The 16,970-nt window shown below is 41.2% G+C and overlaps 1 protein-coding gene across 1 annotated transcript in view; it reads left to right on the top strand.

Annotated features, from left to right (window-relative positions):
• ntf3 (neurotrophin 3) overlaps nt 1–11,883 on the top strand; it is a 28,218-nt gene extending 16,335 nt beyond the window's left edge. Inside the window, exon 2 of the mRNA XM_067491064.1 lies at nt 10,042–11,883. Within this exon, the coding sequence (XP_067347165.1) occupies nt 10,042–10,929 (888 nt within the window). The 3' untranslated portion in view covers nt 10,930–11,883. The remainder of the gene's footprint in view (nt 1–10,041) is intronic.
• The last annotated feature ends 5,087 nt before the right edge of the window (nt 11,884–16,970 follow it).

The following is a 16,970-nucleotide window of genomic DNA, read 5'->3' on the forward strand; positions in this document are numbered from 1 at the left end:
GACTTTTAGGCTGTTTATTGAAGCATTACATACATTTCATTGGGCTGTGACAAATTTCAGTATGATATGACATTTTTGCCTACATTGAGCAGACCAAATTAGTAATGGGAGGTCCGGCTCTTTTCAAAGATTTGTCTCTTTTTTGGTTCGACTCCCTTCTTACGGATACAATGTGGCTCTTAAATGGCTCCAAATTTAGTCCCACCAAGAGCCTTATATTTTAGCATAATTTAGCAATTATGAATACAGTGTTTTAGTCATTATGTTTTTTCATGACATCCATGAAATGCAGTTAATGTTTTAATCAAACTTTTACTTGAACAACAGAACACAGAACAACAGCAAACAAATCAAATAAATAAAGGCAGAAGTCTTAACATTATGGCAGGTTTGCCCCCCCAGATCCTAGTCTGTCCTCGCATGTGATTGGCCGCCTGGTTAAAGTAAAGTCCCAACCATCTTTGAGCCGGCTCGTTCACTTCACTATACCTAATCGATTATTTTGGGGGAAAAAAAGGGATGAAGTAAATGCATAAAACACGGAGACCCGCACACACACACACACACACACACAGAAAGTTTTTTAGTAGTCACCACAGCAGTTGGCAGAGCCGTCATTACATTTATAGGTCTACTTTAGTTACAGCACAGTGGAAACCTGTTTCACTAATCTGATTGCTTTAATGACAGTATCTGTTGTATAACTGAGTCAGTATTTTGTATTCAGCATCTATTTGAACTCATGCAGTAAAAACACGCTCCGTTGTCTTAAAGTGTAACAAGCAAATGCAGCTTAGGACTTTCGATCTGAAGTAGACTGTTTATTTTCACTGCTGTTTGCTGCTGCCTAACATTTACGGCCCACTCCTCTGATATCATGTGCCGTCACGTTGGAGTGGCTCAGTGAAAGATGGGAGACCGGTGGTGAAAGCACGTCTAAACTGCTCTCCCCCCGGTGAATCTTCAATTAGTTTAGAGCTTGTGGCTTCACATCTTTAGCCTGGCAGGCAAAGCAGAAGTTGAATTGCTTACCTTTAGATCAGATGAGGCACCAAAGCAGAGGACTTTTCCTCAGAAGACCTGAAATCAAGTGCAGTGCGAAACAATTTTCCGTTGTCTGCTTTTTGTAACCAGTGGCAAAGAAGGATTTAAGCAAAACCACTACATTTGAACTAAACCTCGACATGTGTATAAAATAACCCTGATGTCTTTGTGCCCCAGACCAAATTGCTATGTTTAAAAAGTTGTAACACAGGTTGTTTTTTTTTGCCTGCCTCCTTACACGGGTGTAATGGCTGTATGAGGGAGTCTATGTGGGCGTAAAGGAAAATGGTGTCACTTTTATTCAAAGCGCTTCGCAATGTCGCTTCTCATTTAGCCTTTCCCGCCCCCTCACACACCGACGGTGGGAGCAACTTAGGCCCAAGGACGTTTCGACAATCCTCCCTTAACGACTGAGCTACAGCCACCATCATGTTGGAGGCCTTCTTGACATTTAGGGAAATTCTTTGGGGTTTGGATGTTTTGTGTATAATGTAGTTTTTTTTTATTATTAAGAGTTGTATTGTTCTAACCACTGATGTGACCCACGCTAAAGGTTGAATTAGCACTATTTGGTTAGAGTTTTGGGAAAGATTGTGGTGTGGGTTGGAAGACATTCAACATAGAGTGTTGGTCGTTTAAGTTATGAAACAAACAATGTTGGTTATATGTTTGAAAAAGGAAGTCAACAGTAGTTTTCTGTTCCAAATTTTTCACATTTTGTTGCCAAATCATTACTTCCCACACGAACCTGGAGTCAGGTCTACATAAATCATGACTGACGAGCTTCACGGGGTGCAATTTATTATTAGTCCATTATTATTAGAATTTAATAGGAAAGTATAATTGAGTTCATGAATCAGAGGCTTTATTTCCAGTTTGTTTGTTGGAGCACAGAACAAGGAGGATTTTAAAACTAAACTGAATTTCACTGAAAGGTTTCATGGTCAAAGTTGCTTGAAATGTAAATCCATTAGTTTTATAAATGGGTTTACAAATGAGGGACCACAGCAGTAACAGTGACTCATCTGTTCTCACTGACTACTGACCAAAACATCTGTGTCGGCTAAATGCTACACTTGATGCGATTTGCCTGCTGTGTGCTGCCGAGCAGGTTAGTCACGGTGACTTTCTGTGGCTGCAGTGCAAGTTGGAAAGGTTGAGGATAATTTGGGTGGAAAAAAACCAAAAAAACAAAGCAACCTAAAAACTGCAACTAAGCATTGCAAAGAAAAACTGTTTTGTACAGACTTTCACTTTCCATACTTTGTGCAGCTTTAACTTCTTGTTCTTTGCCTTTTTCTGCCTCCTCATTCTGCAGCCTTGCTACAAGATGTTGGCCAGCCTGCTTCGATCATTACTTTGTCTTAATCAGATAGACTGGCCGGGGTGTGTTGGCCTCACTTTAATGAGCTGCTGATCTACTGCCAGTAAACAAAGTTCACTACATTAAAGTGTAATTTTCTGTGCAGGTTAGGAGGCACCGCCATGCCCTCATGAACCCAACAAGACGTCTCCATTTAAACACACAGGAGCCACACGCACTGTTTTAGATTGATGCCAAGTGTTTAAAAACGGAGACGTCTGTTCACATGTAACCAGTTCTGACAAACAGACAGTTATGAGGTGATTAAACACATATTTCTTTCTGTGTGTCTCCATGTTACACAAACCAGTGTGTCCTAGGCTGCGCCTCTGTCACAGATCACAGTGCAGTGACCTGCTGGACAGTTTGCATGATCCCATTGTAGTATCCATAACATTAATAAAGTTTTTCCTGTTTTTTATTGCTTTTTTAAAAATAATAATGAGAATAATTTTATGAGGAAAAAAAATGGAATTAATAATAATATTTAACAGATATTTAGATATTTAGATATATAAATGAATGGAGAAAAGCTGAAATATCTGACTATTTTACTGTAGGTCAGTTTTAGTACAGTTGTAATCGAGGCAGCAGCAGTTCAGTTAAGGATCTACTCCCTTTGGTGCAAGACAGATTTCTAGGAAGTTCTGCTCATAAATTTTACAGAGAACAGCTATTGATAAATCATACAGCTGTTGTTTCTGTGTTATTATCAGGGAGTTTGAAGTCTTTACCATTTCAGTCCTGATTGATGTGAATAGAAAAAGAGAAGGGAGATTACTTTTATTTAGGGTTTGTCTTGGCGCCAGCAAACAAATAATGTTAAGCAGTCGGTTAAATAAATACGTCAAGGTTGCAAATTTGAAACTGGATCATTGACAGGATGACATGCTTTTGCAGATGCAAATTTGATCAATGATCATGGTGAGCGATCTGTAATAAATGCATTTACCTGTGGCTGCTTGCTAAGAAAGGCCACTCTTTGTGTCACCAGATGAATGCTTTAGCTGTGAAGCAGACGCAGAAGGGCATGTGGGGTTCACATTTGCAGTAACCTAATACAACTCTCACATGTCTGTAGAGGAGGCAACACTAATACAATGATATTACACTGGATTACACGTATGCAGCTGTGGTGGACCCTCTCACTAGCATTGAAAATGAATTTATACACTGTTAAATACTTTGAATATACCGTAAATACACTTTCCTTATGGAACTCCATAATTTCTAACTTCCCTTATCACTAATCATCAGTTGATAAGGTGAAAACATTGTTTCAATCATGCCGGCATTTGAATAAAGAACTCAACTTTTGGTTGAGAATTCTTTGAAAGTTGGAGCTGACACTCATCAAGCTGTGACCCGTCCTCAAAACTCACTCTTGCGTGTCAGCTGATAGTGACACGAACACTTGAACCTTAGTCATCTTGTGACTAATGTCCGGTCATAGATGAGTAAAAGGGTTTTTTTTTTTTTTTTTTTTTTTTTTTTTATGCCTCAGGCTTGGTTCCCTGTTTTATGTTCATGATGTAATTCTGAACAAATTTGGATGAGGGTCAGTAGCTCAGAGTGAGTGTCAGGGTAAGTTGCTTCCCTAAGTGAAGGAGTTCAAGTGTCTGAATGAGGGTATGGTTGAGTGTGTGATTGACAGCTGGATTAATGCAGAGTGATTAGCCTTACCCTGATTCGTTTGTTAAAAGTCTGAATGCTAATCTCTCAGTTTTCAGCTCAATTAAAGCTCAAACCATCACCCATGATCATAAGCTCTGTCGTGACTCAGAGGATGAGATAGCAGATAGAACAAGCTAAAATCTGCCTGGTTTTAGGGAGTGTGACATAATATCACTTATTATGTCGTCGTGCTGTGAGCACGAACCGTTCCACCCTTGTTGTTGTATCAAGGAAGCTGGGAAGCCTGAGATTTGGGTGCTAGGATATGTATACAGTAAATTATCCTGTACGTTGTCTTTTGGTGAAGTTGTCCCATGTGCTTATTATTTTCTGACATGGAGATTTCTGTCAAAAAAAACAAAAAAAAAACAAGTAAATACATATATAGAATATTAGAATGTATCATTGTCTATACCAAATTGTGATCAGTCCATCATGTACAGTAGATGTTGGAATATTTCACCGGGAAAGTGAAACCTAGAATCTGCCGGTAGCACGAGAGGAAAGGTCAGACCTAACCAAAGCAATTAGGACCAACAATATCTGTATCCAACTTCATAGCAACAGTAAAATTAGTGCTTGCAATCAAGTGGAGGGCCGGCAGACCAGCGTTGCCGTAGCTAGAGCCGGGCCTTGCAGCCATGCGTTTTGAAGCGACATGCCTGATACGAGCCAAACAAAGAGTTTCCTAAAACACCAGGTGCCAGCGATAAACTGTTAAAAACCACAACTGTAAAATCAATACCTAAGACTTTTATGACTTTATATGTAAGATGCTGCTCCCTGAAACGACCTTTTTTCATGCTAAGTCTCCAGTGCACAGCCCTTAGGCTAATCTTAGTGTCTTTTTCATTTTTGATTATGCATTAACCAGATATATGAAGAAAAAAAACATTTTTTTCGACTAACCTGGAATCAGCACAAAGGTTTTGTTTGTTTTGTTATGTCGACTGTGGGGTTTTCAAAGAAAATCAATCTCGTTTCTCCTCTATCATTCAGGCAGGTTTTTGGCTGCAGAGCTGCCCTGGAATCAACATCAAATACAGTACAGGTCTGATTTCCTGACAGCAGAAAAAGCAAGTAAATATTTGGCTAACATTCATGTCAAATGATTGTGTTGGTGCAGAGTGACAAACCCCAACACCCTGCATTCCAGTTTCCCCAGAACTGGTGCTATTTTCAGTCCAAAGTACCATCTGTGTGTCACATGAAAAATAGATTTTCCTTGAGCAATTATCCATTTAAGTGTGAAGCACAGTGCTCAGAGGCACACGGTGAATTTCTTGTAAACATGCTTTCTGCTATGTCAAATTTGCTCTTGTTCGAAGAGTCAGTTTAAGGTGAGTTGTGAGCAAATAAATGAGATGCTGGTGGTAACCTCACCCGATAAAACAACCGATAACCTGTAGATGAATGTGAAGAATCCTCTGACAGTTCCCTGAGGCTGCAGATGTTTCTTCTTGCCCTAACCTGCACTTTTAGTAATTTGCAGTGTGTATGCAATACATTTTCTCAGTTTCAGTGGGAGGTGAAAAGATTTGGGGATTACAGCTAAAGGATTTTCCTTTGTGGGTTAAGACATTCTCTGACCTTTTGGACCAATGGGACACTTTTAATCCTACCAGAATAAATTAGAGGATGCCTCAACGCCAAGATAAATAGTTCCAAAAAATTGCTTCTAAACATGTCGTGCGTTTGATTTGGGCCACTTAAGGTGGTGATGTGACTGCTGGCTCCCTTCTGGGCCTGGCTACATGGAACCTGAATCAGCCCACATGTACAATACCAAAGACAGCCCAAAGCCCCCAAATCACATGTTGCCCAAATCACATGAAGCAGATGATTTTGACCATTGGAGGTGGACCTTCTTAAAGAGCATACTGCTAAATTTGGTATGAGAAATGAGTTTATGTAAGGGAGTAATGAAATTCAGAAATTATTACATTGTCATTAATAGAAGCAGCAGTGGCTCAGTTGGTAGAGTGGCTGCCCACCGACCAGAGAGTTGGAGTTTCGCTCCCCACTCCTCCTGACCACATGTTGAAGTGCCCCTGGGTAAGACACTGAGCCCCCAACACCCTGTTCCCATCCCCAGCCGTGCAGTGCCGGTAGAAATTGGCCCGGTAGAAATTGGTCACACTAGTTAAACTAACCAGATTTTGTGGGTGAGGAGGTTCAGGCAAAGTACAGATTTACGCTGTTAGTGGATAAACGTTTTGGTTCAAGGTCAAAGGGATGGTGGCAAAGACCCTAAAACTGTTTAAGTGGTAACTGCCACAAATGCTAAAAGAAGAGTAACATGCATTAAAACGTTAGCTAAGAGACATCATGGTCATGGAGATATCAAAATCTCCAATGACAGCTAATTCAGCCTACAGTAAATCATCTTTTCAGCACTTTTAAAATGCTTGGATACTATTGTACTTTTGTGGTTCGACAGTTGGACCAAAGTAGTCAAAGGTTTTGAAGAAAACCCTCACCCAGCCGGCCCACCCACTTACATCATTCTGTGATGTAAGTGGGTTTGTAGAATAAAATTCAGATGTGGTAGGAGTGGAAGAAGAGCACTGTAGACACAAAAGACAAACATCCTTTAGACGTCATATCCAACGGGGGAAAAGAAAAGATAATATGTAAAATTATATCTGCGGTGCGCATCACACCAATAAAAGGCAGACAGACAGAGAGTGTAGTTCACTATCAGTGCACATCATACGGACAATTAGAACCTGCATCTAAATCTAAGATAGACTCACCTGGATGACTTTGAAACAGCTGGACTCATTATATACTGACAATCTGTGGTTACACACCCGTATGTTTGCTGCACTTTGTTAACAGGACCATTACCATCTGTCAGTGTTGTTCTTTCTGACTTTTACTAAAAGCACTTATTGGCTAACTGTAGTGTACACAACACCTAATTACAAGCTTAACACTAAACTCTGGTTCATGTCCAAAAATAACTTCTTGTAGAGGTGAGAACGGACAGAGTGTCCTCACTGGGGAGGTGTTTCCTCTCTTTCCTGTCCCTGTGCTGTTTCCTACAGTAAACATAGAAAAGCAAACCAAACACACACACACACACACACACTCATTATCAGCGTGGCCACAGAGAAAGTTATCGCTCGCCCACAGAGTCTTAACTCATGAGAGCCTCCATATCAACACAATAAACCATATTATGGCAGTGACAGTGGCAGCAGGAGAGGAAATTATGTCTGGTTAGGTGAAATTTCACAGGCCACAGGCGCCTGATTTATGAAGAGGCCTTTATTAATTCCAATATCTAAATAAAACAGGGGACGTTTGAATAGAGTCTATATTATGTGCTGTGGACACTGCTAGTTGACACCAGGGGACTTATCTTAGATAAGAAAAAGGAAAGAGCGAGTGCAGGGATCAGGGAAAGTTTTCACTACTCGGTGCCAAATAAAAATCTGTCAGCCCCGTCACTGTTTGACACCTCCCCAGTGTTTTGCCTAAAAAACAAGTAGACGCAGACAGTATGTGGACAGATGGATTGACGGATCGTCTTTTTTACACGAGGACATTTGTGGAACTTAAGGACATGCGGATGTCTTTTCCGAGCCATTAATTGTAAGGTGACATTGCCGCTGAACGTGCTCCCCTTCCCCTCAATCCAGCAGCTGTAACATCCAGCCAGAGCCCTGCTGATGGGAACAACTCACCTCATTCTGTTTGTAGCCATCTGTTTGTCTATTATCCCTCACCTCTTTTTGTCCTCCTCACTCTGAAAGACATGGCGTCCTCTCACTGTGCACTGTACATTCTTCACAACATCTGTTTGTGCAGTGAATTGCAACATTAACAACTGAGTCTCATCCATCCTCCACCTGGTCGTACTGTAATTAGACAGGGGGACACAGAGGAAAAGCGTCCTGCTGTTCACCTGTGTTTTTTGACTTTATCACAGACTGTGATCCTATAATAAGCCAGGAATATATGCAATTTGTACATCGGTGGTGGAGCAAGTACTCAAATCATTTACTTACATCAAAGTAACGTCACTACGGTGTATAGTGTGTAACAGGTAAAACTAAAGCTTAAACAAATACATGAAGTACTGAAAGTACTCTTTTTGCAGAACTCCTCATTTTGCATTGCATGTGTGTCACTTCAGTGTTGTATGGGGTAATTATAGAGCTTAATGTAACTACCGTATGTGGTGTTTTGATTGTAGAATTTGAGTTTAATTATTATTATTTGAGGTACTTTACATAATGCTGGGCAGATTGTGAATGTAGTTAAAGCATATTCTTTTATATTTAACAGATTCTGGAAAGCAACTAGTAACTAGTGCTTATGTATATATATATAGCAGTTTAACAGTTTGATGGTTTACTTGAAAACGCAGTAAAGTCAGACTTTGTAGAAGCAGAAAATAAAAGCACTCAATTAAATCAGGAATACCCCAAAATTCAAAAACTTTGTTTCAGTATTTAGGCAAAGTACTTAGTTTACTTCCACCACTCTACATTGGTTTTACATACTTTTCTATGGGTCATGTTTAAGTGGAGAACTACGGCTAAACATGCAGGTTTTTTTTTTTTTTTTTAAGGTTGATAGACATCGTACTCACCCAGAACACAGTCCTCTCAATGATGTATTAAAATTCTGCCTGTCCATGTTACACCACTCCCAGACATCCAGTTGGTCTCCATTCAGCCAGGGTTTAAACACAGTCTTGTATCTGATGGTTTAGTGTTTCCCCTCTGGAAATGATTTAGTTGCTAGATAACAGTGTAGCCTCATGTGGGCTTTTCTGTGAGGAACAGAAGACTCACTTCACATCTTTTTAAGGTTAAGATTTGAAATTCATTACCATGTAATAATTTGAGGCGCATTGGTCAACTCTCTGAAACCCCTGTTGTGACCGGCACTGTAAAAAGCCCCGTGGTTTTCTTCAGACACGTGGAGAGCAGCTCATCATCAAGATGGCTCTGGCAGCTGAGGATGATTCCATTCATTATTAAATCAATAAATATTTGCGTTGAGTTAAAGTGCAAAAAAGAAGTTACTTTGAATTATTTTACGTTTACAATAATTGGTAATCGGTTACCACTGGTGTGGCTCATGAAGTGCACTTCACATTTCAGCTCATCAATTTGTTTTCCTGACATGATGTTTAACCAGCTAATTCAAAAATTGCTTACTATTGGTACTTTGGTTTTTCTATAGTTAAAATATATTTATATATTGGTGGAGACCACAACAGCTTTTCTGATAACTAGGAAGTGGCAACAGCACTTTCCTGAGGCTGATACCAAGAGCACATCCTGACCCGTGCTGATTTGGAATAAGCATGTGGTGCTGAAACAACTGCTTTTGCACACACACACACACACACACACACACACACACACACACACACACACTGGACAAAAGTTCCTGTGAGTTTATGTTGTTGTATGTGAAAACCACAGGTTTGGCAATTCGAAACCTTAAAAGCAAATGCAACTGTACACTTAACTTTGCACTTAACTTTAGGTAAATTTTGACTTTTGATTTCGCTGGAGGCAAAGAGACAGGAATCCTAGCACAACAGTGGGATATAATCTAAAACTAACACTTCCAAAACTAGCAAAAAGGAAAGTATGCTTTTGTTTATTCTGGAAAGGCGACATGAGTTCAGCATTTGATGTGTTAACTGAAGAACGCTGTAATGATGCAGCTGGCTTTTAAATCATCTGTCTGATTGGCGGCATGATCTATCGTCCCATTTAAAGCTGAACAAGTTGATCTTTCTCTGTAATTATCCTACAAAGTTTGTGACATACCTGCCATAAAAGAATTGTAGGTGCTCTATGGCTGCACGGTATGTTGCACATGTAACAGCATGTTCGTTCCCATAGCACTTGTACACACACAATCACACAGAGCTGCTGTTTACCACAAACACAGATCCTTTACAAGTTTCCCTTTTCCTGTCTTTGCAGGTCTTGCAGGTGAATCTAGTGATGTCCATCCTGCTCTATGTGATGGTCCTCGTGTACCTCTATGGTATCCAGGCAACCAACATGGACAGCAGTCGCCAGGGGCAACAGCAGCAGCCGAGTCCAGACCCTTTAAACTCACTCATCATCCAGCTGCTACAGGCGGACCTAACAAGAGGGAAGACCCGAGGGAACCAGAGCCAACATGGGAAAAGCAGAAACACAGAGCTCCAGGACAGACTGCCTCCGCTCCTCGGTGCAAACCTTCCTTTAGAGGAGCAGGGTGATGTGGAACGGTTGGGGATGGAGGGTCGCAGCAGCAGCAGCAGCAGCAGCAGCGACGGGATGGGGGACCAGCAGGTGACAGTGTTAAACTCTGACCTACTGAGGCAGCACAAGCGGTACAACTCACCTCGAGTGCTGCTGAGTGACCGACCCCCACTGCAGCCGCCGCCACTGTACCTCGCGGACGATTTTGTTAGCACTGGGCCCGAGGGAGCGGTGGCGGTAAACAAGACGCGAAAGAAGCGCTACGTCGAGCACAAGAGCTATCGTGGGGAATACTCTGTGTGCGACAGCGAGAGCCAGTGGGTGACGGATAAAACCCAAGCGGTGGACACTAGGGGGGACTCTGTGACTGTTCTGGCCAAAATTAAAACCAGTGCCACACAGGACATCAAACAGTACTTTTATGAGACACGATGTCGGACCCCAAGGCCTTTCAAAGGTGGTTGCAGGGGCATCGATGAAAAGAACTGGAACTCGCAGTGCAAGACGACACAAACGTATGTTCGAGCTTTGACTCAGGTTCGCAATTCAGTGGGCTGGAGGTGGATACGCATAGACACATCCTGCGTCTGTGCATTGTCTCGGAAACGTCACAGGACGTAATAAAGCCCCCCTGAGGACTACCAGTCCGCTTTCTGTATAGGATTTTAGTTCCTGATCGCAGTGCTCCCCACCACTGGATTATGGGTCATGGCGGTGAAGAGCAACGCTCTGGCTGCACACTGATGCTTCTACTGAAGAAATCGCGGGTCCATTTACATGATATTTCACACAAATGTGCTGCAAATTCACAAGCCGGTTGCAGCACTGATACAAAAGAACTCTCTTGAAAAGGGGTTGGGTCGGGAGGGAGGGCGCGTGTGAGGGAGAACTGTACATATAAATTATTTAAATTATATGAAATGCATGTAGTTTTTACATGTTTATCTATATATATATCTATATATATATAGATATAGATATAATGTATGGATATATTTGTGTTATTTATTGAAAAGGAAACAAATATCTATAAAAAGGAATGAAACAAGCTATGAACTCTAATACAGAGCTGGGCTGCAAAGGTGCTTCACAGTAAAATAACTTTACATGTGCCTTGACCAGTGTAGCTGCAGAGCACAGACAGGATGTAGCAACTCACAGTTGCCACTCAACAGTTGCCACAAATATTTTGGGGGTGAACATAAACAGTGACAGAGCTGCGTCCCGCTCGTCCTGTTCCATGGACTACTATTAGCCCCAGACCCATAGAACCACCGAACAACACAGAGAATTATCAAAAAGTATAAGGTAACATAGGACCAAAACACAGATTTGAGACTTATGACCAAACACTTATATTTACACATATTTCACTCTTGACCACACTGTTAAGTTAAGATCATAATTATTCCTCTGGGAGACAGAAACAGAAATAGAAAATCCTCTTGCTGGCAGTGACTGACAGGGATTTAGGAAAACAAGAAAAACCTCGATGCTGTTCACAACGTTTTACTCTCAACTGGTATCATGAGTTGTTTTTGTTTCTTCCTATTAATAAAAACTTATATTTCTTAACGTTTGGAAATATTTCATTGAATAATGCATATTTTAGTTTGTGATCACAAGATTACATAGGTGGTACTGTATTAGTGCACATTCTTATAGCAATTCTAAGATGACTTTGTACTGAAATCTTGTTGTAATGGTCAGGGGCTAATCGAATAAGACCCTCCTGCTGGTACTGTGTGGGCACAGTGGAAGACAGTAAAACTCCCAATGAGTCCTCAGCTCAGCCAGTGAGAGAGTGGCAGTTAATTACAGTAGATGTCGGATCAACACTCATTGATTATTCCATCTGATCAGATGATTTTCTCTTCAGTTTATAGAACAGACGGAGATGGAACCAAAATTGCAACTATCAGTAATGAGGTTACAGTCGGCTTCCATGGGAAAGCTGATTTTTTTTTAGTGTCATGTCTACGGGAAAGCTGCTTAGATTTCCAGTTAGATTTCTGTCTGAGAACACTGATAACTCTGCCACGTATATGTGTAACCAGGTTTCCAGTCGGCTAGATCCAACCAGAGGCTGCGGACAGAAACATGAATTAATGAGATCATTAATGGGTTAACAGGGTGATGGGCGGTGTATTTTAAACGAAGACCCTGTGAATTCAGCCTCATGTGGCTCCTTTTTTTCCCCCCTTTCTCTCCACGCAACACGTTGCAACACGAACACACGATGGAGGTGGTGCAGAAATGAAGGTTCCCTTTTGCTGCATGCGTACGTGGATTTCCTGTAATCAGGTTACTTAAGTGCATGTAAACCCAGTCCGTTTCAAATGTGGTTAGAGATCAAGAGACATGAAACAAATTAAATAAGAATGTGAAAGGTAAAAGGTATTTGTGCTAATAACAGTGATGATCAAACTTCCAGCTGCCTCAATACATTTTGCTTCAAGTACATCAAGGCAAGTATTGTCTAACTACATGGTAATAAACAATTATATGGAGCATGGACCACGGGATGTATCTGAACACGGAAGGGGTGGGGGGGTGGGGGGTATATGCACTGAAACAGACTTATATTACTGATATATTTTATTAATATTGATATCTTAAGACGTTAGAAATTTAATGTGTTCAGTAAGTAAAGTTATAGAATATTAGTCATCTGACAACGCAATATCTATATGCACAATGAACATGCACATATTAGATTCTCTTGTTCATATTCCTGATCAGACCAGGCCTGTTCACACATTAAACAATGCCCCTGCATAAGACATATTCCGTCTCCTGCTGCAACATCATAATTATTATAAGCCGGTAGCAGATGCAGTCAGTCAGAGGGTGGGAGACTTGTACAATGGCTTCCACTGTTTACTGTGCTAATGTGAGATAAATGTAGGATGAACTTAACCTTTGAGATAATTTGATAAACAAACAATGGGCATCTTTCATCTCATTTTTATGTGCAAATCGCATTGTACAACCATCTAAGAGCAAAGTACAGAACAAGAATGATGCAAGGACACACATATCAAAGAAAGGTAGAGGGAAAAAATGACAAACTGAAATCTAATTAGGCAAATCACTGAATGTGGGCAGCTGTAGCTTAGTTGGTAAAGGCAGTCATCCATGGACCACAGGCTCCAATGGTTCGATCCCCAGCTATATGTCGAAGTGTCTCTGGGGAAGACACGGAACCTAAAACAACCCATTCCCATCCCCAGCTGTGCAGTGCTGGTTCAAGGTAGAAATTGAGAAGGGTTGCGTCAGGAAGGGCATCCGGCATAAAAACTGCCAAATCAAAATGGGGACAATGTCCCGCTGCGGCGACCCTGAACTGACGGGATAAGCCGAAAAAACTGAATGTGCAGAATGACAGAAACAGACCAGAGGAAATGTAATTGAGAAATACATGAATCGGACATGATCAAATTCCACAGAGCACAGACCAGATAAACTATGCTGTGTAATAGATGGTATATGAGGAGTCAGGAAGCTTTAGCCAATGAGAAGATACCAAGTTCAAGAGCCATAAATACATCATGTGATAAATATATTATGAAAATTTTATTTCTCTTGAGTTTCATTGAAATAGTTTTGCATCCAACTGGAGTGATGGAGTTTTTTCAGGAGGTTTTTTTTTTTTTTTTAATGTATAGAAATAGTTTTGAAATGACACATTCCCAGTGTCACAGAGGGGCACAAAGGACTGTTGTATTTAACAAGTGAAGCGTGTGTTTTATTCAAACCATAAGGTGGGCAGAGCTTGTGGGTCTTTCCTCATATTCCATCATGTGTCTGAGAAATTACTGTGCAAAAGAGACAGATCCAAATTTTAAAACCTTCGAGTGGGAAAAAAAATAGACCAGAGAGCAACACAAGTCAACTTGTCAAGCTGAGGTGAGTGGAAATGCTTCTCCACAGAATAACTCCTGGCTTGATGCCGCACTAAACATCATCACCCCCACAATCACATGCATCATCCTCATTCTTATCATGCTTTAATCTCACTGACCTTAACAGTCATCAGTTCCACTAAATAAGTCCCCCCCCAAAAATCGTATTTTTAATTTCTGTGCCATGACTACTGCATAATCCAAAACACTTATGCAGCGTCAATTGGTTTGTGTAACTGTTGGATCTGGGCTTTTGATACTCTACCAGAACTTTGTAAAGACACATATAGACTAGGTTAGACTACCAAAAAAAAATAGTGTTTTATATACAGTTTATCATAAGCATGAGCTAAAAACTGGTTACAAAATGTCACAGCATCAATTAAACCACCCATGACATATATATATATATATATATATATATATATATATATATATATATATATATATATACACGCACACACACACAGCAACCATTAGAACTAAACTTACAGTCGTGCTTTATTTATTAATTTGATACAGGTGAGGGAAGCACTAAAGGCCCAGGGGTTTTACTGGGGGGGTAAAGCTGTCTTAAGGAGATGTACATACATGCAGCGCTGGGATTTAATGCAGTAATCTCCTATTCTAACAGGGGCTTAACACTTGGCAGGCTGCAGAGGAGTGGAGCAACACCTTTAGTGTGCTGTTCACTAAAAACTAGAATTTAAACCTCATGTAGACCAGTGCACCCTGAATGCAACCGCAAGGGCATCTGACGTAAAACACAGGCCAAATTAAAAATGCGAATCATGACTTTCACACTGAAAATGACTCCCATACCGGATCAGTCGGGGCCTAGGTTAACAACGACCGCCACCGGTGCTGTTGACCTACAGTGTACCGGTGGAAATTGGGCTACTGTTGGTCAAAGAAGGAAGAAGGAAGGTGTGTTCTTAGCCAGAGAGAGGAGGAAAGCCAAGAACGTAGGACTGACAGTAGGGACTTTGAATGTTGGGACTATGACAGGGAAGGCTAAAGAGTTGATTGACATGATGCAAAGAAGGAAGGTGGACATACTGTGTGTCCAGGAGACCAGGTGGAAAGGTAGCAAGGCTAGAAGCTTAGGAGCAGGGATCAAGTTTTTTTTTTACCATGGGTCAGATAGGAGGAGAAATGGAGTAGGAGTTATCCTGAAAGAGGAGTTGGTGAGGAATGTTCTAGAGGTGAAAAGAGTATCAGAAAGGGAGATGAGTCTGAAGCTGGAAGTTGAAGGCGTGATGTTCACTCCACCTGTTCACTCAGGTGGACGACATCTTGTGTAGACGTTGTAATCTGAAAGACATCAGTGACTGTAAAGCATTGGTAGGGGAGAGTGTAGCCAGACAACACAGGATGGTGGTATGTAAAATGATGCTGGTGGTGAGGAAGATGAAGAGGACAAAGGCCGAGCAGGTAGTGACGAGGATGGTTAGGATCAGGAATGACAGCTCTTGTTAGTTGTGTTGGAGATAAAGTCAGAGAGGCCATTTGAGGTGGTTTGGACATGTTCAGAGAATAAATTGTGAATATATGGATAGAAGGATGCTGAGGTTGGAGCTGCCAGGTGGGAGGTCTAGAGGAAGAGCAAAGAGGAGATTTATGGATGTAGTGAGAGAGGACATGAAGTTAGTTGGTGTGAGAGAACAGGATGCAGAGGACAGAGTTAGATGGAGGCACATGATTCGCTGTTGAGACCACTGAAAGGGAACAGCCCAAAGGAAGATAAGTAGACCAGCAGCACCAAATAAAACAACCTCAAAGTCTGAGGTCGGGAGGGGGGGTTCCGTGTCTTGCCCAGTGACACTTTGAGATATGGCCAGGGGGAGTCGGGCCACACATTGGTGACCCTGGGGTCAATGTGCACCCACTATACCGACTGAGTCACCGCTTCCCTTATTATGTCCTCCCTTGTACAACCGGAGCTCAGAGTGCAGACATGGAGTCCAACATACTGGACGGCCCCACAAAGTTTTAGCATGAGAACATGGCAAAGGTGACTGTTACAGCGGTCAGGTCTATTACACATTTGCTACGAGAGTGAAACACAATATCTCTTGTAACGTAAAGTAAATTCCAAGCTTTTGTATTTTCCATTCCACCTATTATAAATATGCCTACAGCCTAGTTTCTTGGCTTGGGTTTTAAGTTCTTAACTTTTATCCTTGTATAATGCTTGACAAGAAAGAAAAGACAGGATTATATCAGGAAATGGGTTTCTTTCAGCATTGGACATCAACTTGTCAGATGTGGGCGTAAAGAGGGATTGCTGAGGGATTGCTGGTTTCCCCCTCCTTGCACTGATTTCTATGGGGAAACAAGGAAAAGTATTGTATTGGTTCTGTAACTTGGAACTGGTTGTTAGTGCTGAGTGGCATGTGAGATTTAAACCTAGGCAGCAGAAACTTTTAGGGGACATTCAGAGTCCTCGGACCTGCTGAAAGCCTGAAATCACAGATCACGGGTTTAAAGATGGCAGATTTATTTGGCAACTGTCAGTCAAACTCTGTACTGTGTCGCTGTATTTCAGACTAAAGGTTGCCCAGTAATTCTAAGTACAGTAACTAAGCTTCTATGCCAACAACGGATCGGATTCACTCACAGTTGCTTAATAAGTTGTTTTAATTCTATAGTTTTAAAATTACTTGACAAACCATTCGGGTCTTTTAAAATTAATGAATACTGCACCAACACTTCAATTCACACCACAAAACATCACTTTGAAATATTGTGAACCAC

This window comes from Channa argus, chromosome 21, assembly GCF_033026475.1.
Source record: "Channa argus isolate prfri chromosome 21, Channa argus male v1.0, whole genome shotgun sequence".
Classification (NCBI taxonomy): domain Eukaryota; kingdom Metazoa; phylum Chordata; class Actinopteri; order Anabantiformes; family Channidae; genus Channa; species Channa argus.